This window comes from Mesoplodon bidens (genome assembly GCF_964165515.1).
Source record: "Mesoplodon bidens genome assembly, chromosome: 18".
Classification (NCBI taxonomy): Eukaryota; Metazoa; Chordata; class Mammalia; order Artiodactyla; family Ziphiidae; genus Mesoplodon; species Mesoplodon bidens.
This window is the reverse complement of record NC_138175.1, coordinates 31,538,104-31,563,042: the sequence shown is the minus strand read 5'-3', so window position 1 is coordinate 31,563,042 and position 24,939 is coordinate 31,538,104. Positions and strand designations below refer to the sequence as shown.

General features: G+C 41.1%; 1 protein-coding gene across 1 annotated transcript in view; it reads left to right on the top strand.

Moving 5' to 3' along the window:
- Positions 1 to 24,939, top strand: part of FTO (FTO alpha-ketoglutarate dependent dioxygenase) — a 372,235-nt gene that overhangs the window by 98,224 nt on the left and 249,072 nt on the right. The window contains exon 3 of the mRNA XM_081216486.1: positions 11,590 to 12,217. Coding sequence (XP_081072612.1) covers positions 11,590 to 12,217 — 628 coding nt within the window. The remainder of the gene's footprint in view (positions 1 to 11,589; positions 12,218 to 24,939) is intronic.

The following is a 24,939-nucleotide window of genomic DNA, read 5'->3' as shown; positions in this document are numbered from 1 at the left end:
CCTCTAGAACAATCCGAGGGACTGATACAGAAATGTAATATCCCAGACTGGTAGACTTTTCTCTTTTGAGCTTTTCTAGTTTTCCAAATTATCTAAATGAACATGTATTTTGTAATCAGGAAAAAAATAATTTTAAAAAGTATCCTTAAAACAGGTAAACCCCCCAAATGTAATCAGTTCTTAAATCCTTGCTAATATTTTCATAGATAGGAGCTTTCTGGTACATGGTAATGCACATTATTATAAAGCAACTTCTGAGCCTTTTTAGCTTTTGTATGGTGAAAGTAGTGCATGAACAATTAAACACCAAGGATAGCCCAGGTGCTGTGAGCCAGCCATACGCTGAGCCACAAAAGGAGACTCCAAGGCAAACAGAACAACTCTCAAAGCTTCACTTTTTAAAAAATTTTTGAATCTTATTTTATTTATTTTTTTATACAGCAGGTTCTTAATTAGTTATCCATTTTATACATATTAATGTGTATATGTCAATCCCAATCTCCCAATTCATCCCACCACCACCACTGCCCTGCCACTTTCCCCCCTTGGTGTCCATATGTTTGTTCTCTACACCTGTGTCTCTCCTTCTGCCTTGCAAACCGGTTCATCTGTACCATTTTTCTAGGTTCCATATATATGCGTTAATATATGATATTTGTTTTTCTCTTTCTGACTTACTTCACTCTGTAGGACAGTCTCTAGATCCATCCACATCTCTACAAATGACCCAGTTCCATTCCTTTTTATGGCCGAGTAATATTCTACTGTATATATGTACCACATCTTCTTTATTCATTCGTCTGTCAATGGGCATTTAGGTTGCTTCCATGACCTGGCTATTGGGAATACTGCTGCAATGAACATTGGGGTGCATTTGCCTTTTTGAATTATGGCTTTCTCAGGATATGCCCAGTAGTGGGATTGCTGGGTCATATGGTAATTCTATTTTTAGTTTTTTAAGGAACCTCCATACTGTTCTCCATAGTGGCTGTATGAATTTACATTCCCAGCAACAGTGCAAGAGGGTTCCCTTTTCTCCACACCCTCTCCAGCATTTGCTGTTTGTAGATTTTCTGATGACGCCCATTGTAACTGGTGTGAGGTGATACGTCATTGTAGTTTTGATTTGCATTTCTCTAATAATTAGTGATGTTGAGCATCTTTTCATGTGTGTCTTGGCCATCTGTATGTCTCCTTTGGAGAAATGTCTATTTAGGTCTTCTGCCCATTTTTGGATTGGGTTGTTTGTTTTTTTAATATTGAGCTTCATGAACTGTTTATACATTTTGGAGATTAATCCTTTGTCCATTGGTTCGTTTGCAAATATTTTCTCCCACTCTGAGGGTTGTTTTTTCGTTGTTTGTAGTTTCCTTTGCAAAAGCTTTTAAGTTTCATTAGGTCCCATTTGTTTATTTTTGTTTTTATTTCCATTACTCTAGGAGGTGGGTCAAAAAAGATCTTGCTGTGATTTATGCCAAAGGGTGTTCTTCCTATGTTTTCCTCTAAGAGTTTTATAGTGTCCAGTCTTACATTTAGGTCTCTAATCCATTTTGAGTTTATTTTCAAGGCTTCACTTTTATCTTGCTAGTAACACCCACAACAAACCTGATACCAATATCCAATCACTTTAAGTGCACCTTATAATAAGGGAGTGCTTCAACCAAACCTTTGTAAAGTAAATCTGTTCTCTTAAAAGATGAAGTAAAAATACTTCTTAATGACATGAATAAATAAAAAGTTTAGACCTGACATTGGGTCCCTTAAACAGGTCCTAGCCGCAGGAATGCCAACCCAGCTGCCAGTCATAAAAACAAGACCTTTTGCAGGGTCCATATTGGGTCTGTTTATTGACCCTTACGAGGTGCCAGGGACTGTGCTCAGTGTTGGATTAAGGCTGTCACATTTCATCCTCACAGCAGCCTCATTCATTCATTCCACAAATATATATTCAGCAGCTGCTCTTCTTCAGACTCAGGGTGTTTAAGGTAGATACTGTCATTCCTATTTTACACGTCTGGCAGAGCTTGAGTTCAAGCCCATATTTGTTGACTCTGAAGACCCAGGCTCTTTCTGCTATACCGTATGCTTCCCAGTATACTGTGCTCAAATTCACAATGCCTTCAGAGAAGTTTTTTGGTTTCTTCTGATAAGGTCGTAGAGAAAACCAATGAAAGAAAACAACAACAGCAACAACTCAAAGCAGAAGAGCAGAGAGGACCTCTGTTGGTTTACTATAGAGCACAAGGAAAGGAATTACATAGAAAACAACCTCTGGATTCCAGATATAGGAGTGCTACCCCTCTTATCCTGAGACAGTGCCACCCTCCTCAGCATTCCCCGTTTTGTGCTTTCCATCTGCCAGCTTGTCCTCAGTGCTTTATATGTATTTGCTCATTCAAATCTTATCACAACCCTCTGAGGCAGGTTGTTTTTAAAACTCCCATTTTATTTTATTTATTTATTTTTTTTTTGCGGTACGCGGGCCTCTCACTGTTGTGGCCTCTCCCGTTGTGGAGCACAGGCTCCAGACGCGCAGGCTCAGCGGCCATGGCTCACGGGCCCAGCCACTCCGCGGCACGTGGGATCCTCCTGGACCGGGACACGAACCCATGTCCCCTGCATCGGCAGGCGGACTCTCAACCACTGCGCCGCCAGGGAAGCCCCACAAGCACAGTTTTAAGAGTCTCCTAGTTGTTCCTTGTGCCCGCCCCAACGCCATCAGAATTGTGTTCCGATAAATATGGCAGATTTGTCACTCCTTGCTTTGTAAATTTTGTTGGGTCTCTCTTGCCTCTGAGGTCAAGTTCAAACTCCTCTGCATACCCTACAAGGCCATTGACTGTATGGCCCCGAACAACCTCCCTGGTCTAGTCTCCACCCCATTGCCTGACATAGTGTCCAGCCTCAAACTCCTGTCATACAGAGTTTCTCACTACACCTTGGCTTTGCTGTGTCTGTCATCTTTTCATGCCCTTGTACCTTTTGTCCCCTGAGTCTAGAGTACCCACATCCCCTTTTCTGTCTGGTGAGTATCTACTCATCCTTAAAGACTTTGTTTCAATACAGTCCCTTCTGTGATGATACCAGGAAGTCTCACTTGTGTAACTTTCAGAATATATTAAAAATTGGAACGCTTCTCACTGCCTCTGCCGTGTACACTGTGGCCAAAGCTACCACCATCTCTTTCTCAGATGGTTGCCATGCCTAACTTCTTCTCCAGACTGTTTTAACATAGCATCAGTAGTAGTGTTCTTCTTAAAACATATATCAGCTCACTAGACTTGCTCAAAGCCCTTCAGTGGCTTCCCATCTTTGCAGAGTAAAAGCCTAGGCCCTGACAGTCACTTACAAAGCAGGGCAAGATCTGGCTCCTGACTGCTTCTCTTCCCTCATTTCCTGCTTCTCCCCACCTCCTCCTCTTCCCACTCTGGCATTCTTGCTCTTCCTGGAATAAACCAAGCACACTCTTGCCCCAAGGCCTTTGCACTTAATGTTCCCTCAGCCTGGAACTCTCTTCCCCCCAGGTATCTGCAGGGCTTGTGTGCTCATTTCTTGCCTTTCTAAGCTCAGATGTCACCTCATCAGAGGCCTTCTCTGCCCATCCTGTGTAAAATAGCGACAATCACCCCTGGCACTGCTATCTTACTTACTTGGGTTTGTTTTTCTCCGTAGCACATATCACAATCTAAAATACATCAATACACAGTAATATAACAATACACAATGTAAAATATAAAGCAAATATATTTCATTAAACAAATAAGTAAATATTAAATAAGTAAAATTCTATATATATATACATGTATAGAATGAACTATGTATACTATATACTTATACTATATATATAAATATGAGCTCCCAGAGAGCATACAGAAGTTTTGCTTTCTCTGTATTTCCAGCACCTTGTGCTTTGCAAATAATATGTGCTCGATAAATATGTATTCAATAAATGAGAATTGTCCAGACTCCCTTCCTAATAATTTATTCCCTGCTCCCATACTAGTGTATTCATACTTCTGTTGTGAGAAGTCTTAAATCTCTGACTCCTGGTTCCTATTTCTGTTTCTACTGTTAAACTATGAAATGCTATGGAACAGGACCTAACTTGTTTTTATCATTATACTTACGGCACTTATACAGTGTTTGGTACAAATGGATATTCCATAAATTTTCCATAAACAAAAAATGAACTACTGAATGAATGAGTGAACACACATTTTGTGTCACTTTGTAGCACATGACACATGATCACGAGACTCCGTGTGAGAGCTGTAGCAAGGCCTGGGCAGTGACTTGGGAAGAGTGCCTGCTTCTTTTGGGAGACAGCTCAGCATCTTGCAGCTGGGAGCTAGGCCAAATAAGTGTCTAGCCCATTTGTCTTGGGATGGCTGCCAAGTCATAAGCAATTTACAATGAGAATTATATAGAAAATATGATGACTGATACAGTGCGAATTTCTATAGAGTGCAAAATATAAAGTATGTTAACCAGCAAAATCTGTTAACAGCCAGATTAGAAATATACTCCCGTGAAATCAGAGTATCCTAGCACTTACATGAAGTGCATTTCCTGGGTCACTTGAAGATTTTAAATTTTATTTCACTCTCTGAAAGGTTGAGTTCCATTGGGCTTCATTTAGGTGAGCCTCCTGTAAACTGGTATCTTATTCATTTAATGCCATGTCTGGCTTCTCCATACGATGAAATTGTTTCAGAACCATCCCTTCGTGTGAGAGGAGGAGGTAGAATTTTTATATAATGGTTTAAACTAGGTAGAAAATAAAGCTTATTCTCCAGAAAAGCTAACATTCTGTATCTTTTAGCCATTGATAAAGGCTTGGCATGTTAGCAATTTATATCTAAAATACCATTCCAATTTACAAAACAGAAATAGACTCACAGACATAGAAAACAAACTTATGGTTACCAAAGTGGGAAGTGGGTGGGGGAGGGATAAATTAGGAGTTTGGGATTAACAGATACACACCACTATATATAAAACAGATAAACAGCAAGGACCTACTGTATAGCACAGGGAACTATATTCAATATCTTGTAATAACCTATAATGGAAAATAATCTGAAAAAGAATATATACATATATATGTATAACTGAATTCACTTTGCTGTGTACCTGAAACTAACACAACATTGTAAATCAACTCTACTTCAATTAAAAAATATACCTTTCCAAATACTTATTAAACTATATAATCGTCATTTATGTCATAGAATCTTTTGTAGAGCTCAAGAAATATATTATGTGACCAGACAACTACTAATATAATTGCATGACTGTATACTCCCTGGAAAAACTTTAATGGGATTAAACAAAAAAAAATTCTAACGTATTTGAAAATGTGCCAACAGCTGTTCCAAATTATCATGTGATATCTGATGTTCTACCTGTACCTGTCCAAAATGGAAAGTGAACTTATTTGTTTGACAGGGTGAACTAATATTATTTAATGTTCATTTCTTTTCCAGAGTTACCTGTTGTTGTCTTTAAAGAAAAATTGAACAAACACCACGTGGCACTTTTATGTGCCAGGCACTAATCTAATAACTTTATATACAATAAAGGGCATTTAGGCTTGGGGATTTTCTCTCTTGCAGTTTTTGGAGATTATGACAAAATTATCCAGTTATTGGTGTTCCCTGTGGTAAAATCAAAATTTCCTAGATAGAGCACTGAGCAACATTCCAAGTCACATTTAGACAGTACCAGAAGTTATCTTGAAATTTTTTTAAAATTTAGAGTCATCAGAAAGAATCTCTTGGCACATACAAAAGATGTCGTGAAATTAAGAATTTTCTAATGTAACATCTTTTCTGATTTAAAAAGTATTCTACATTTATTTTGGAAAATTTGAAAATTATACAGATGTCTAAAGAAGAGAATTAAAATTACACCCAAGTACATTACCCAGAGATAACCACCAGAAACTTTTGGCTGTATTTTTTTTCCAAATCTTCTTTTCTATGAGTATTTACATATATACTTTTTTTTTCTTTTTATGAAACTATGACCCTATTGTCTAAGTATCTTGTTACTGATTTCTTGTATCGCAGTAGTTTGTTACTTAACGTTTTTCATAAAACATATAAAAATTCTTCTAAAATGTGTTATGTTAGTATTTCATCACATGAATGTACCATTTTCCTCTCTTTGGGCATTTTGGTGGTTTTCAGTTTTTAATTATTATAGACAACACTATGGTGAATATCCTTATAGTCTTGGTACATTTCTCTAATTATTTCCCTATGACAAATTCTTGGAAGTAGAATAACTAGATGAAAAGATATGAACATGTTTAGGTTCTGATAGATCTTGTCCAATTGGCCTTAAGCAAGGTTGTAATAATTTGCCTTCCTAATTGCAGACTATCAGAGTATTTGATTTTGTTCTCAGCAACAATGTGTATTACCATGATAAAATTTTGTTTTTTGCAAACTTGATAGGTAAAACTAAACTAAATGTAATATAATACAAATATAACGTTAAGTTGTGTTTTTTCTGACCTGGTGCAGTTAAGGTTTTTTTTTCTGTATTTAATTGAGAGCCTTCTCAATTTATGTGTGATTTTTTTCTGTTGATATAAATCTATATATTTACATCAAAGAAATCAGGAAACACTAAAAATCAAGGCTGATTTTTTTTTTTTTCCCCAGAGAGCCAATTGCTAAAGATTTGGACACTACTGTATATGCTCAAAATTTGTTACTGACGGGAGTATAAGATCAGAAACATTTGGATGGGAGAAAAGATCCTTCCTATACTGGAATAGGCTGGAAGGAGAAAGCAGATTTAAATTCAGATAAGATTGTAAATTTGATAATAGGTAGATGACTGAGTTTCAGGGGGTCTTTCAGGGGTGAAGGAGGGACACTTAAGTGAAAATAAACGAATCACTAGCTAAGAATGTGTGCCGATCATTAGGGCTGTTTGCTAAATGGTTCTCCATCCCTCCCCTGTCACCCAGCTTTTGGGTCCCAAAGTAGAATTACAGTTCTGGGCCCTCTCATATTCGATGAAACACGTGACTATTTCTGTCCAATGAAAAATGATAGCCATCACTTCTAGCCTGGAGTTTCATTGCCAGTGCCAGGCCCTCCAGCACACTCTTTTCCCGTTTGCATTGTAACCATCTGGTGGCTGCTTGGACCCCTGCGTTACTACTTTAATGGGTAGTGACTCTCTGCCAACCCACAAATAATATGTGAAGTGAACAAGAAATATTGTTGGGTGAAGCCACTGAGATTTGAGGGTTGCTACTACAGCATCGTCTAGCCTATTCTGCCAGATCCAGAATGCAAGAAATAGTAGAAAGGATGCAGTAAGTTTGAGGAAGTAAAAGAAGAGAAATGAGTTAGTCAAGTCTGAATGTGGGAAAATGACTTTACTAGGAAAGCATAGTAGGACTGCCCTGCTTCTCAGAGTGCCTGTGTGAGGTGTGTGATCATAACGTGACAAAAAGCAGAGTTAGGTGGCACCACTATCAACTGTCGTTGAGACCACCAGGGATCCATTGAGGATTTCTGGTTTCTATACCTCTTTCATCCCAGTAGAACAACAGAGACAGAAATATACTCTCTGTTTACACAACTCATGAAGAGTGCAATATAATCTAGTAAGCAAGAGACAGAACATTCTGGAGCCATGAGCAGTAACTCTAATTTTGTCGCTAAACTGGCGATTCTCGGAGCAGGTCCCTGAGGCCTCAGTATACTTGAAGGCACATCTAACTAGCAGCAGTGATTAAAAGGAAATTTCTCCGTACTTTCTTAACAATTCCAGTGTTCTTTAAATAATCCTTAGTATAAAATATTAAAGAAAAGTAAGATAATTCCCAAGAACTTGGTTTTGAAACATACTCCCTCTGGGACTGAGAGAGGAAGAAGCCTGGAAATAATACAGACACATATACATACACTCTTGCTGCTATTGTTCAGTATAGTCTGGGCCTGGAGACTAGTGAAGATATATTTAATACAGGGGAATTATAACTCCAAGGACCTGGGAAATTCACATAACCATATGAGTATCACATGTAAATACCTTAACATTGAAAACAATACTCTAAAAATAAAACAATAATAATGACATGGGAAAGTATTCAAAAAAAATTTTTTTCACTGATAACTCATGTCCCTCTCACCTCTGACCACATCTGCTTCTTTTCCTATCAGCCTCAAGGGCCCAGCAGTTCAGTACTTCATCTTCAAGGCAGGCTTTCCCCCCAAACTCCATACCTGGCAGGTCCTTTGTATCCTCCTGGTCACTTTCTCAAAGAAACCTTCCCTGAATTTCCAACCTCACATAGTTATCCCCCTGCTTGAGACACTCAAGGACTTTGCTTCTGTAGTTAATCACCGTCTCTTCTGTACCATCAACCTCTTCTTCTGGTATCATTCCCATGAGTATGCTGACAAACCCTAGAGTACCCTTCCGTCTTCCACTGTTAAAGACTGTCCCTTGGTCTAGCGTTCCCTTGCATCAACAGCTCCATTTTTCTCTTCCCTTTCATAGCAAAACCATGCCAACAGATATATAAATGCCATCTCCACCGCCTCCTCTTTCGTTCCATCATCAGCTGAGTCCCATCCGACTCTCACCCCCCTCACTCTGCTGAAGTTGCCCTTGTCATTGTCATCAGTGATTTCCGTGCTGCCCAATCTAGTGGATAATTTCTGTCCCCATCTCACTTGGCTTCTCAGGGGCAGCTGACATAGCTGACTCTTGCATCCTTCTTGAGATGCTCCTCTCCATCGGCTTCTGCGATAATACACTCTCCTGGCTTTCCACCTCAAAGGTTTCCTCTATTGAGCCTTCCTCTGTGACTCAGAAAATGGCTTTGGGTTCACTTCTATGTTTGTGCTGTTCCCCTAGGAGACCTCAGCCATTCCCAGGTCAACTGTGTGCCGTGCTGACAGCTCCCACCTTGACTTCCCTAGCCCCACTGTCTCCTCTGGGCTCCAGATGCCTCCTCATCTCCATCTGAAGATTTCGTTGCCATCTTCATGGCTACAGCTTCAAAATGGAGCTCCTCATTCCCTCCTGTTCTTCTACCTGTTTTGTTTTGCCCCAGTCTTTCTTATTTTAAAAAATAGTAGGGCTTCCCTAGTGGCGCAGTGGTTAAGAACCCACCTGCCAATGCAGGGGACATGGGTTCGAGCCCTGGTCCGGGAAGATCCCACATGCCGTGGACCAATTAAGCCCTGCACCACAACTGCTGAGCCTGCGCTCTAGAGCCCGTGCTCCACAACAAGAGGAGCCACCGCAATGAGAAGCCCTCGCACCACAACATAGAGTAGCCCCCGCTCGCCACAGCTAGAGAAAGACGGTGCACAGCAACAAAGACCCAATGCAACCAAAAATAAAAAATAGTAAATAAAATAAATTAATTAAAAAATAGTGAATTGTTTATTCAGTTATTAAGTCCAGAGATCTGGAAGTCATCTGTAATTTCTTTCCCTTCCTCCTCCCTCACATCTAATTCATATTGTGTCTATTTGCTCTGCCTATAAAATACGTATTTTACCTGTCTGTTTATTTCTGTTTCTATTTCAGACCATCATCACTTTTCTCCTGGATGGTTGTAATAGCAGCTGATGGAATTTTCCACTTTGACATTTGCCTCTTTCCAATCCCATGCCCAATATTTTAACTGAGTGGTTTTTATAAAATGTACATCAAATTGCTCTTCGCCCTTTGAAGTCCTCCACTGCACTGAATCTGGAGTCAAATCCAGATTCCTTACTTTGACCTGCCAGGCGCTGTGTGATCCAGCTCTGCCTTCTTCTTCATCTTCATTGCATGTCGCTCTGCCTTTGGCTCTTCTGCTCTGGTAAAACTGCTCTTCTTTTTGTTTCTAGAATGGGCTGGTCCCCATCCTCAGTGCCTTTGGATTTTCTGGTCCCTTTTCTTGGAAGGTCTTTCTCTAGTTCATCATGTGGCTGGTGCCTTCTCTTCCTGAAGAGCTCAGCCTAAACGCCAGCTCCAAGTGAGAGTTTCCTACTCTAATGACAGATTTTCCACCGGTTTGTTTCTGTCCCAGTGCTTAACACAACTTGGGATTGCTTTTCTTTATTTACCTGATTTGGTAGAAAGCTCTATGAGGACAGGAACCTTATCTCTGTCTCGTGTTTGGTAGGTGCTCTGTAGACATAGTTGAATGAATAAAAAATGTATGGAAGAATAATGGTCTTGCCCTGTTTATCATATGAACGATTATTGAATGAAGATATAGAAGTGTCAAAACTGGTAGGCAGCACAATACTAAAAAGGTACCAGTCAGATTACACTTTATAGGGGTAAATGTGAAATCCTGTGCTTTGGTTTTAAAAAAGCTCAGTTTAGGGGCTTCCCTGGTGGCGCAGTGGTTGAGAGTCCGCCTGCCGATGCAGGGGACACGGGTTCGTGCCCCTATCCCGGAAGATCCCACATGCCGCGGAGCGGCTGGGCCCGCGAGCCATGGCCGCGGAGCCTGTGTGTCCGGAGCCTGTGCTCCGCAACGGGAGAGGCCACAGCAGTGAGAGGCCCGCGTACAGCAAAAAAAAAAAAAAAAAAAAAAAAAGCTCAGTTTCACTGGGTAGAATCAGGGAACTCTGGCTTGATGCCAATTCACATGTTAGAGCCAGAAGTAGTAGCTGAAAAGTTAATGAAGTCCTAAACTCTATCGATAAATCCCTGTATTTCTGTATTAGAGGAGGGCATTATCTTATAGTACTCTCCTCCAGTGACACCAGTAGAATTATTACAACTTTCTAAATTGCAGTGGGATACCTCATTCATTCATTCATTTATTCATCCATCCAGCATTTACCAAGTACATTCTGGGCACTAGTAGTATAGCTGGGAACAAAATTATCACGGCTGTTGTGTTCATGGGACTCAGTGTCGTAACTTGCAAAGTGAAGTGATTTCTCCTTCCGTGGAAGCGTTGAAGCAGAAACCAGTTGGTCATTTACTGAGAGGCCGTGCAATCTTGTGGTTGAGAACTCATGCTCTGGAGCTTGACTCTGGGGCCCCGGGGCTTCAAATGCCAGCTCTCCTATTTCTCAGCTATGTGTGACTTTGGGCAAGTTTTTAGAATGTCTCTCTGCTTCAGTATTCTCATCTATGAACTGGAGATAATAATAGTACTGCCACGTAAAGTTGTAAGAAGTAAATGAGTTACTGTGTATAAATCATTTAGAAGAGTACACAGCACACAGTAAACACTTAAAAAATAGGTATCAAGCAGTTAATGAATAATGTGTTTTTTGGAGGACTGAAGGCTGGAAGACAGGTTGAGGTTGGGGAGAAGTGGTCATAGCGGGAGCTGGGGAGACCAAAGACCAAATGATTATCATTTTGTTTATAATTGTTTTCAATTGTTCGAGCTTGGACTGAAAACTCTTGGCTGGAGAGTTGATGACTTTTGTTTTATTTAGTTTTCTATTTTAGGCTAGAGAGGTATGAATCCTGTTTGGAAATACCCCCCGACAGTCTTTTTTTCTCCTAAAGCTTACAAAGAAACACATACTTTTGGAAATAGTAAAATTATAGCTATCCATAAATGCATATTTTGCTTCACTTTTGTTTTAGTGGCAGCTGAAATATCCTAAACTAATTCTCCGAGAAGCCGCCAGCATCCCTGAGGAGCTCCATAAAGAGGTTCAAGAAGCGTTTCTCACGCTGCACAAGCACGGCTGCTTATTTCGGGACCTGGTGAGGATCCAAGGCAAAGATTTGCTCACTCCAGTCTCTCGCATCCTCATTGGTAACCCCGGCTGCACCTACAAGTACCTGAACACCAGGCTCTTCACGGTACCCTGGCCAGTGAAAGGCTCTGACGCAAAGTACCACGAGGCCGAAGTAGCTGCCGCCTGTCAAACCTTCCTCAAGCTCAACGACTACCTGCAGGTAGAGACCATCCAGGCTTTGGAAGAACTCGCTGCTAAGGAGAAAGCCAATATCGATGCCGTGCCAGTGTGTATAGGTCCGGATTTCCCCAGGGTTGGCATGGGGTCATCCTTTGACGGACAAGACGAGATAGACATGAAGAACCGAGCAGCCTACAACGTAACTTTGTTGAATTTCATGGATCCTCCGAAAATGCCATACCTGAAAGAGGAACCGTATTTTGGCATGGGGAAAATGGCTGTGAGCTGGCATCACGATGAAAATCTGGTGGACAGGTCAGCGGTGGCAGTGTACAGTTATAGCTGTGAAGGTACAGTCTGCTCTGTGAAGAAGCAGCCCCGAACGTAACATGACCAGAGTTGCACAGGCTCTGGAGATATATGTGGTCATGTGTGTGTGTGTTTGTGCACATAGGTGTTGTGTGTCCTTCTAAGGTTTGCCACGCCCATGTATCTACAGAATATGCCTCTTTCTCATCCAGCTGTGCTGTCTGGCTCATCGTTATATTGTGCTCAGATAGCATATTTTCATGCGTAAGCACTACTGTCATTGTCTTTTCCAGGCCCAGGAGAGCAGCATCTTGGTTTCACACAGCCAACTGCCTTTCTCTAAAGCTCAGAATAGATCGTACAGGTGCTCTAATTAACTTGCTGATAAAGGGCCGGGAAAACAAAGATCTGTCAAATCCTTCCAGATTCCCACAGGTGTACATTTCCAGCCTTGCCAAAATATTTTATGACGGTCGACATCACTGTCTTGAAGGGAGTGATTTGTCAAATGTGGACTTGTTCTTGGCCTCCTACAGTTTTGACTACTGTCCTTACTCGCCAGAAGCAGCTGAGGTGGGTTTTATAAGCCGACAGGCCTCTATTTTCAGGAAACTCTCCAGCCCCCCCACTCAGTTCTGCAGTTTTAGTCCTGAGAGGGTTGCTGTGGCCAACTCCTTCTTGCAGTTTCTGAAATCTGGTGCCCTTGGAACAGAGGTCACAGGCTACCTTTTTAATGGCCTGCCCAAATTTTCCTTCTTTGCTTGCTCAGGTTGTGTGTGTTTAAGGTCCCCATTGCTTTTCAGAATAGGGTTATAAAAAAGGTAGGTGAACACATCAAAGCCAGAGTGACCATTGCTCACTTTCTCTGCCTGATCATTTGGCAAAGGAATACAAGATGTGATATTGGCTCTTTTGCCTGTTTAATCTCTTCTTGTTTATTAAAAGGTGCTTGGAAAAGCAGAGTTCTGTTGGGTTGGCCAAAAAGTTCGTTTGGGTTTTTCCGTAACATCTTGTGGAAAGACCCGAGCGAACTTTTTGGCCAACCCGATAGATATCCCATCAGGGAATCAACTGGAACTTTTAAGGGTCAGTGTTTTCTGAAAGCTAGTTTTTAATTGGATTTTGTTGTTATTTGACTCTTATTTACTAAAACGACTGTTTTGGAAAAGGGATTTTAAATAAGAAACTCTCCTGGCTCTCTCTAAATATCTTACCATTTCCCAGTCTCAAAAATTTCCTCTGGATAGCTAAAATGTTTTCTAACTTTACCTTATGTCTTCGGCCGGAAACAAGGAACTAGTTTAGCGGTTAGAAATTTCACCAGTTTCCCTGGCATCTCAAATAATGATGCTGACCCAAGAAAATTGCTTGGAGGGGATTTGATGCTGTCCTAATGGAAAGAACCGCGATCCTCTGATCTTTAATGAGGCCTTGCCAGGGACTTAAGAACTAACACATCCAAGAACTCTGATGTGAACGAACAATGGAGTTTGTTAGTTTCTTTCTTAAGGAGGCAACTCTCTGAAACCGAGGTGGTGGTATGTGATAGCTCAAACAGCTACAAAGATGTCTTTGTGCTCCCACAGACTTTCAGCCCTTCTGTTTAATAGTCCTATTGTACTTCAGAGCGTGGGTGATCAAATAGTTTTTGAAACCTGGAATATCTTGCAGAAAGGAATGAAAATTTTTAATGAATAGTTTCTGTGGTCGGGAGTAGTTAAGATTGATAAAGTATACAAATATACATAAATACATAAAGCTTTATCCTTGCGGTTATCACCTAGACGAGGGAACTGCAGAATTTGAATCTGTAGGAGCAGGGTAATTCCTTCATTCTCTTAACCCCCGAGGTTCCCAGAACTCTATCCCATAATAATAGCAGTACTGGGAGCTCTCAGTTATTGAGCACCTACTATGTGCCAGGCACTGGTAGAAGCATTTTACATGTATTAACCCATTTTATTTTTACAACAACCCTGTGAACGAAGTACTACTGTTATCCTCATTTTACAGACGAGGAAACTGAGACACAGAAGGATGATGAACTTTTCCACGGTTATACAGCTGTGAGTTAGCATAACTAGGATTTGAACGCAGACATTTGAACGCAGAATTTGAACGTAGACATTCTGGTTTCAGAATTTAGCTAAGGCTAAATGCCTTATGAGCAGGTATTTCCTGCCCCTGCAGTATAGTTACCTGTGGGAGTTTGGTTTTTAAAATGTCCACCTCTGGAAAGGTTACGGGAACGTTCTACTTTCTCTTGTTTGCAGGTCCTGATGCTCCCCCTTCTCCCCGCCACCTCACTGCCCTCTCCCCACAACATCTGCTGTAGCTTTCTGTACCTCCTCTCAGATGACCGGGATGCATTAGACTAGGAAAGGGAACCTCTCTAGGTCTCTGGCTGTGTGTGTCATGTTGGGTCAGATGGTTTAAAACGCACGTGCCTTGAAACGTTTTGCTGGGTGCATTTCTTCCAGGTGACAAGTGCTATGTTTAATTCTCTGGCCTCTTTAGAATCCTGCCAGAGGTATGGTAAAGGTGAGCTCGAAGGGAACCATTTCAGTTAAAATCATGAATGGGGTTGGGAAGGGCCTAAAGGGGGCAAAGAGAATGGAAATTTCAGACAACTGTACTGTTTTCTGCATCCTTGAACATGTTGGTTGAACAGTGGCTAAGGGAGGTTCCGGTAGCTGTTCTAGACAGTATGGAAACGCCAAAGGTGAATCAAGTACCCTTCTTGCCTTGAGAGGATAGGTGAAGTAAGGTGTGCTCCGGTGGTTATAATGATGAAATGATGAAATGTCAGATCCGGAAGGGACTTTTGAACTCAACTAGTTCAGCCTCTCATTTTACAGATGAAAACACTGAGGCAGGGAGAATGGGAGTGATTTGTCCAAGGTCACATGGTTGCTTAGTGAAAAGGGAGTGTTACAGCAACAGGAGAGGTTCATGTAAAATGCACTGGGTATCCAGAAACAGAAGTGATTACTTCCTGCTGAAGTTAAATTCAGTTGAAGCTTAAGATCTTTCAGGACTTTGCTCTCAATACCTTTTCCCAGTGAAATCTTCATGTAGATTTATAATGAGCCAATCATCCCTCCTTGGTTTATTTCTGCCAGTAGAGGTCATTGAGAAGTAATTGGTATAGGATACATGTATCATTAATTATATACTAAATTCATTGACTTCCCAAGCAGTGCTAGTTAATGGCTGTCTCCAGTAGGAGGATTGAAATAGTACAGTTTTTAATCAGGAATGGCTTTAGGGAACCATGTGTAAATAGGCAGAGTATTTGATTTTCCTATTCTAGCTTTGCTGGCAATTGCTTGTTCCTCCTAGATATAAAAAAAACAAATCTTGCAGGGAAGATATTAACAACCCATGGTTTAATGTAGTCCTACACCTTGTTCTTTGATTCCAACCCCTTCAGAAGGATCACTGAAACAGTTACTATTGGTTACTATTTTTGTTTGGAAGGAAATATTTTCTGTGATACGGTCTTCATAGAAAAAAAAAACACAATTCATAAGAATTTTAACTAGTGCCAACTATTGCAGATTTTTGGTATAATTTCCCAGGTTTCCCATGAAGGACAAAGGAGGAAACGGAAGAAGAGGCCCATGACTCCTGTTGAGTATGTAATAGGCTAGAAAGCAGGGACTTTGCAATAATTTTCTTGGAACTCTAGGATTCCCATTTATGTCTTTGACTCCGGAAAAGTTGAATCCACTGAAGGATGGAAATTTGTTTCCATAATTCTTAACTCTATTTCGAAATGAGTAGCTTTATGTTTCTTAGCAGCCTTTTGAGACCATGAAAAGCTAGCTTGCAACTAGAAGTCTTAGAGCACTCATAATTTAAGAAAATGCTTTTTAATGTTTTTATTAGTTTCCCAGCAGCCCTGTCTATGGTCCCAAAGCTCATTTGATCTTGTTTGTTTCAGTGTGTCATGCCTTATCTTTGTTATTTGTGAAGTCACTTACACTGCTCAGTAATACTTGTTTGATAAGTCACATTTTTTTTACCCCTGTGCAACTATTGATATTTATTCAGTTAACAGTAAGCATCTACTGTTTGCCAAGCACTCTTCTGGATGCTGAGCATGCAGCAATGAACAAAAAGCCCTGCCCTCATGGAGCTTATGTTTTAGCAAAGCAAGACAGGAAAGAAACAAATAAGCTTATATAATAAGGGTGAGACACAGGCTTACAGTTTTAAATAGGAAAGTCAAGCTTCCTTTAGTTGGGTAACACTGGAGCAAAGACTGGGAGGAGCGAGTGAGTGAATATTGAAGGCTCAGAGATGGAACCTGATTTGGGGATGTTTCAGAAGCAACAAGTGTGAATAGAATAGAGGCAGAGAAAAAGAAAAGTAACAGAAGTGAAGACAGATAGGCAAGACTAGGGGCGGGGCGGAAGATAGGACCTTCTAATATTGTACAGTAGTCCCCCCCCTTATCCACGGGGGAGGTGTTCCAAGACCCCCAGTGGATGCCTGAAACCGCGGATGTACTGAACCCTATGTAGACTATGTTTTCTCCTATGCATACATACCCATGATGAAGTTGAATTTATACATTAGGCACAGTAAGGGATTAACAACAATAACTAATAATAAAATAGAACAGTTATAACAATATACTGTAATAAAAATTCTGGGGACTTCCCTGGTGGCGCACTGGTTAAGAATCCGCCTGCCAATGCAGGGGACACAGGTTCGAGCCCCGGTCTGGGAAGATCCCACATGCCACGGAGTAACTAAGCCTATGCACCACAACTACTGAACCTGCACTCTAGAGCCCGCGAGCTACAACTACTGAGCCCGCGTGCCGCGGCTGCTGAAGCCCGCGTGCCTAGAGCCCGTGCTTCACAGCAAGAGAAGCCACCGCAATGAGAGGCCCGCGCACTGCAATGAACAGTAGCCCCCACTCACCACAACTAGAGAAAGCCTGTGCAAAGCAACAAAGACCCAACACAGCCAAAAATAAATAAATAAATAAATTCATTAAAAAAAAAAAAATTCTGTGACTGTGGTCTCAGTCTCAGAATTTCGTATTGTACAAATTTAATACCTTGCCTGTCTTAACTAAACATTTACCATGCACTGTCGCCGTAACTTTTGCAGTGTGCGGTGCAACAGCACAACTAGTGCAAATTTCTTTTTCCTTCTTCACAATTTCACAGATAGAAGATTTATTCTTACCATAGATGTTAGCAACCTCAGTGTACAATTCTTTTTCTTTCCATACTAAGTCGAGAACTTTCACCTTTTCATGCAAAGGAAGATCTTTACAGCTTCTCTTTGGCATATTGAAATTGCCAGCATCGCTACTCTTATGCTTCGGGGCCATTGCTAAGTAAAATAAGGGTTACTGGAATGCAAGCACTTTGACACTGTGACAGTTGATCTGATAACTAGAGGGCGGCTAAGCAGGCTACACTGGACAAAGGGGTGAGTTACTTTCCAGGCAGGACAGAGCCAGATGGTGCACGATTTCATCATGCTGCTCAGAACGGCGCGCAACTTAAAAACTTATGAATTGTTTATTTCTGTAACTTTCCATTTAATATTTTCAGACTGCAGTTGACTGCGGGTAACTGAAACCACAGAAAGTGAAACCGCAGATAAGGAGAGGCTACTGTAATACAAATACTGGGCTTATACTTGGAGTGAGATGGAGAACCATTGCAGTTTGGAGCCGAAGGGAGGCAGCACTGGAAGCAGGGGAGCTGCAAGAGGCCACTGGCTAATCCAGACTAGAGATGGTGGACCAGGTTAGAAGAGGCAGAGATGATGAGAGATGGTTGTATCGAGTCCCATTTCTTTTCACCAGAAAGGAGTGGCAGTGTCCAGTGCCCGTGAGAAAAGAAGCCTAGCAGTGACATCTCCTAATCGTCAAGAGAAGGCTAGGCCAATAAGAATGGCTGAACTTGTTTTCCCTCTCTCCATAACTTTATTGGGCTATAATTTACATACGATAAACTGCACATATTTAAAGTCTACAGTTTTAGAAGTGGGATGTGAAGTTTGCGGTGGCTCATCAGAAAAGAGCAGCCCAGGTGTTCCATCTGGTGTTATCCCTTCATCATAATCCGGTCTCCTCTGTTGGGAGTTTTCAGATTCCTGCATCCCATGTCCGTCTCTTTCCTGATTTGTTTCTTTATTTTGGTGGAGCATATCCTCTAGTGGTTTCTTGAGAAAGGGTGCTTAGAAGGTAAAGTTTTGAGACCTTGAATGTCTTAAATTACCTTTCTTCTACATTAACATGTGTAGCTACTTTAGGTATGGAAATCTTGACAGGAAGTAATTTTCCTTCAGAATTTTGAGGGCATTGTACCAGTGTCTTTTATCTTCCAGTGTTCATGTTGAGAGCTCTGATTTTTTTGTTTATCCTTTATGTGACTTTTTTGGTTGGATTTTTTTCCTAATGTTTTTTAAGTTTGCAGTGATATTTTTTTCATCCATTCTACTGGCATTTGGTAGGTCCTTTCCATCTGAAAACTCATGTCCTTCAATGTGGGATATTTTCTTGAATCACTGTGTTAATGGTTTCTTTCTCTCCAGTCTTCTCTTCTCTCTAGAATCCATATGGTTTGGTTCTCAAACCTTCTGGACTGTTTCCTCTAATTTTCTTACTTATTCTCTTATTTTTAATCTTTTTGTATTTTTCTAATATACTCTCAGAGGTTTTCTTAACTTTATCTTCCAACTGGTCTATTGAGGTTTTTCTTTTTTAAATTATTGAAATACTACAAACATCATAAACATGTAGCTTGGTGAATTGTCACAGACCAAACATACCTGTGTCACTAGCTCCCAGATCAATAAAGAAAACATTAGTACCCCAGAAATGCTCCCTTCCAACATATTCTTTTCCCCAACAGTAACCATTGTCTTGACTTCTAAAGCCATGCATTCGTTTTACACATATTTGAATTAGAATTGTAAGCTCTTTGAAGGCATGGCTTGTGTCTTGATCCTTCTTTGTATGTGCGTATAATGCAAAATAAGTATTTTTTTTGCCCAAAATCAGTAGGTATCTTTTGTTCTTGAGTAGTTTGTGCTGTTCAACTATATTGTGGCCACTGTCCGATAACTCTTCTGATTTCTGCAACTATGATCTCTGTTTAGTATTAGGATTCTTTTGATTGCAGATAGCAGATACTTGACCTAAACAAGCTTAATTTAAAAAGATAAGGAATTCTTTTATTTAATACTAAGTCTCACGGGCTTCAAGTGGACCTTATTTTGACAGTAATGCGTGGTCAGTTTCAAACCTCTTCCCCTTCATATTTTGCCTCTTTTTGAGCTGTAGCTTTCTTTTCTTGATGGAAACAAACTTCTCGTGGTCCCCAAATGACCACCTCCAGCTTTTGTGGCCACTCTCTTTTTCAGGAGCTTTGGAAAGGAGAGAAACTGGGTCTTGGACATGTATTTTGAACACTGGATAAAGCTTTGCCTGAAGCTGGGTAAACAAACCATTATTCTTTTTTGATTAATCCACTTTGATTCTGGTCTCCTATGCTGTTTACAACATCAAGGTTTCCTCTAGGGCTCCATGACACTCTCTATACTTTCCTGAGGTTGCCCACAGAATTGCAACCTCTATTGTTCGAAGTTTTGGTTTGGGGAATGTATTATTTGAGAAGTCTTTCTGCTTCCTCTCCTCATTTCATGTTTTATTTCAAATAATGTCGTGGTCTTAAAGCTTTAGCCGAGAGCCCCCAGAGCAGTTTTTCTCGCCTTTTCTCACTTTCCCTTTATTCCCCCAAGTCCATGAAACATGATATAATGAGCTTCTCCTATGTATGTGAATATTTATATCTTCAAAAAACTTTTTTTCAAATGCTTTATCTGAAAGCTGACAGAGACAGACATCATGTTGAAAGGCTTCAGATTTTTCAGTAAAGAGTTTTCAGTATTTCTCCTGAAATCCTAGAAAACTTATAATTAATTTTATAATTTATGTGTGTCAGGGGACTGCGTTTGTCCTGATTGCTTGTTTCGAGACATGTTAGAGCAGCTTCTTGTTATAGATTCTGAGCTGAGACTGATGAGGGTGTTGTTTTTTTTTTCTTCTTTTTTCCAACTTCTGAATTCTCCATTTCTTCAGACCATTCATTCCTCAGTGGCTGAGTAATGTGCTCTGTGTTAGCAGCCAGCTTGACTGCTTGTTCCTCACAACCAATCAAGGAAAGCATTTTTAAATGGTAGAGCTCTTTTTTTTTTTTTTTTGCGGTACGCAGGCCTCTCACTGCTGTGGCCTCTCCCATTGCGGAGCACAGGCTCCGGACGCGCAGGCTCAGCGGCCATGGCTCACGGGCCCAGCCGCTCCGCGGCATGTGGGATCTTCCTGGACCAGGGCACGAACCCGTGTCCCCTGCATTGGCAGGCGGACTCTCAACCACTGCGCCACCAGGGAAGCCCCTGCGACACCAGGGAAGCCCGGTAGAGCTCTTTGAGGAAGGCTTCTTCCTGAGCCACCCTTCTTTCTAAGGAATAGAGTCCTTCAGGAGTGTTTCCCAAATGTTCTCTGGCTTAGGCCATTTGCCATTACTTTGGAAACCTATCCTGGAAAATTATCCAAAGTCTGCACACAGAAGCATCTACCTTCCCAGGGGATCATTCTGAAAAACAGATCTGACCCTACGAAAAAGTCATTATCAGTGTCTGCCACTGCCCTCAGTATAAGTCTAGCTTGCTTACCATGATTCACAAAACCCGCCATGTCCTGGCCTCTCGCTGCCTCTCCAGCCTCTTCACTTGCAAATCCATGTCATTCATGTAATACTCTTACAACTCAGAATCAGTTACATTCCTAAACACCCACCATGCCATTTCCCTTCTAGAAGGTGTCTTCCCAACCTCATACCTTCCCCTTTCACTTTCTGTCTCCATTTTTAAAAATGATTTCTTGTCCCAGGAGCTGGAATGTCATAGATCAGTGCTGGACAGAGAAAGCATCGTTAGGCTCCGTACACCAGCTGACCCTCTGCAACTTCTGGGTTTCTCCTGCCTCGATATCTGTGACATGGATAGGAAGGTACCTGCTATTTAAGCCCCTCTAGGTATAGGGTTAAGGAAACAGAAAATAGTTGCCAGGTCCAGAGTCTTAGAATTTTAGCACTTGGCTAAGGGAATAGGGAATAGGAAATAGGGCTATTTTTTTTAAGGGAATAGTTCTTGTTTGCTTGCTTGTTTTTAATTTTATTTATTTATTTATTTATTTATGGCTGTGCTGGGTCTTCGTTTCTGTGCGAGGGCTTTCTCTAGTTGCGGCAAGCGGGGGCCACTCTTCATCACGGTGCGCAGGCCTCTCACTATTGCGGCCTCTCTTGTTGCAGAGCACAGGCTCCAGACGCGCAGGATCAGTAATTGTGGCTCATGGGCCTGGTTGCTCCGTGGCATGTGGGATCTTCCCAAACCAGGGCTTGAACCCGTGTCCCCTGCATTGGCAGGCGGACTCTCAACCACTGCACCACCAGGGAAGCCCAGGGCTAATCTTTAATGTGTGGTGCTGATGAATATATATGTACATATCAGGGAAATTATTGACATACATTATTAATGGTGTATGCTGTTAAATACGGTAGAGAATTTCAAGTGATATAGTTTACTTGGTTAGAACTGTCATCTCTACTTTCGTGCTCAGGCTTCTATCTTTGTTTTCTATGCGACACTGTTTGCATACAGCTTTGTGAATGGAAACAAAACATTTGATGGCATTTATCTTTTATTAAATGGAATTAATTTTGTCTCAAAAACTAGTTAGTATAAATAAATCAAATTGGTTAACTTGGCGGGGGCAGTTTTGGACATTTTAAACTTGACCTTTAAACTTAGTCTTCTTTTGTATTTTGTCACATCTTTCACTTCTTTAGTAGTTTGGTTAGTGGGAGCTGGGAATGCACCAAACACATTGAGATACTTAAAATCGTTTCAACGTTACCGAAGTTCAAAGGCAAGTAGGAGCCAACTGCCTCTGCTTGTTTCCAAAATAACATAGGGGAACAGTAATCAGTTGCAGTTGCTATAGGTAATTACAAGTTGATTTTATTGAGAAAGTGGGCAACACTGTATTTATGCAATAAAAAATTTATCAGACATACAGCTTCCCTCCTCCCTACCCAGCTGACTGACGGAGGAAACAAACTTTCAACAAAACATTATTTTAATGAGCACATTGCAAAGGTGCTGGATTTATGGGAGACATCAGGCAACACTGATTGCAATTACTGTCTCTGTTTGTTGTTCAAGACTTTATTGGTTCCATATTGAGAAGAGTGTGAGGATGAAATTTAGAGGGGAAAGTAGTCAACCAGTCTGTTAGCCTATAAAGATGATCCCTTTTTAGAACGTCCATACTTGGTGGCATTAAAACTACCTGAAAATCATTGTCTTTGTAGTTTAAAAATCATTTGTTTTTAAAGTTAAGTTGTCATTGATTTGACCAGGGAGGGACGTATGACAAGCCTTCTTAAAATGTCTCTATTCTTTTTTCTTGGGCTACTTGCTACATCTGTTATCATTAGGACCCTCTAGCATGAAGCAGCCTGAAAGCCTTGGGGTATCACACATATAAATATTGAGTTCTCATATCACTATTCTTTTGTTAAATTGATCTTATCAAATAATTTAGCATTAATTGCTTTATTATGTTGTATGCTGGTATTAGTCACATGACACTGCTGCCAAAATCTTGGCTCCCTGTACACCAGTGCCGAAATGAGATACAGAGACAGAGTTTTGGAGGGGAAAGAAAGGGTGGCTTTATTCTTTGCCAGGCAAAGGGGGGAACACAGCAGGCTAGCGCCTCAAGTGTGCCCCCTCCTTGGGGAATAGGGGGAGGCCTTATAGTCGGGGGCTCGTGGTCAGGGGTATGCAATAAGGTTCAAGGCAGTAACAGTCTTGCATTGTTCTTTCTTCTGCAGAGTTTCTAAAGGGTGGGGTTGCTGACAAGATTAGGGTGTGTGCAGGGTCTCCAGTGGTCTCCTAATCTTGAGGACCTTCTCTGGTCCCTTTAATCTGGCCTCAGGTGGTTTCCTGGCTGCTCCTCCCTTGATTAGCAACTGTTTGAATCTGCCCTTTGGAACTCAGGGAACGTCATGGAGGCTGGAGTCTTGCCTATAAGAAATGGGGGACCAAAAGGCCTCCATGCCTGGGAGCCCCATAGGGCCCTGCTCGGTTTCAACATTAGTAGGTGTTAGTCACATTGCATCATTATTACTTTATTCAGCCTCGGCTTCTTCACTAATATGTGCTGTAGGCATCTCTATCAAATCACAGATATCAAGACTCTAGAGCAGCAGTTGGCAAGTGTTTTCTGTATAAAGGACCAGATAGTAAAGATTTTCAGCTTTATGGGCCTTATGGTCTGTGTCTTAGCTGCTCAACCTTGTTGTTATGTGTGAAAGCAGCTGTGGACAGCATTCAAATGAATGGTCCTGACTCTGTTCCTGTTAAACTTTATAAAAGCAGGGGATAGGCCTGATTTGCCTGTAGGCTAGAGCAAGGTTCATGGACTTGAATGCCTGTAGGGGCTAGGCAGGTACTGCAAAGGAGTCAAGTGGCTGACTGGGGACTGCCACTAGTGCCTTGTCTAAAACGGGCAGCTACTTCTTACCTGCAGCCACTTGTGACTGTCCCAGTGATATTTGAGCTTATAATTCAAGAGTAGCTGGACACTGGTATTTTTACACAAAGCACTTTTATCAGTGGGCAACTAACGTAAGATTTGTTCAGAAAATATAGTGAAGGTCAAGCTATATATCTTCGTGAGCTCTTTTCTGGTCCATAGGATCTAGTTTTGCAAACTCTGGTATTTTCAGGTGTAACTGTGTATTATGTACAGGAACTTCCTGGAAAATGTCATCAGACATGGACAGCAAATACCTAGTTCTGATGCTGCTAGGTCCCTTCAAGTGCCTGTGACAGACATCAGTAATCAATCATACCACTCTTTCCTGCTGAGCCTAGAGAAAATTTCAGAGTGATTCTACACCAGTCCTCAGAAAAGCCACAACCAGTGAATTCGTTGTGTCCTCTGATCTATAAGGTATTTGTCACTCCTGTTCCAGAGGACTCTCTTTAAAATGTTTTTGGGATTAACCTAGAAAATGCCTTTGGACTTTTTAATTCTGTGACTTTAAAGAAGTCTAGCTAAAAATTGCTCTTAACTAAAGAGTATTTGAGAAAATATGTATCAGAAATAATGCATATGACAAAAGGTAAGATTCTGTTCCTATGGCAGAATTTATTTTATTTTATTGAATAAATTTATTTATTTATTTTTGGCTGCATCGGGTCTTCATTGTGGTGCGCAGGCTTATCATTGTGGTGGCTTCTCTTGTTGTGGAACACAGGCTCTAGGTGCGCGGGCTCAGTAGTTGTGGCGCACAGGTTTAGTTGCTCCACGGCATGTGGGATCTTCCCGGACCAGAGCTTGAATCAGTGTCCCCTGCATTGGCAGGCAGATTCTTAACCACTGTGCTGCCAGGGAAGTCCCAGATTTTAGATTCAAACTTAGAGAACTGAAGATCTCCACAGTTGCATGTGTCCGTAATGGTTCTGGTAGCATTCCTTCTTTGAAGAGACCATGAACTTGGATTTCTGGTCTGATTTTTTTCACCATACCTTTGCAAAGTAATGGGAACAAATAGTTATAAAGGGGAGTTTCTTTTTCCTTTCTTTTACTGCCTCTGACCCTGGTGCACAGTTACTGGCGAGTAAGATGTTCAGAATTTAGGGACTCTGTATGTGA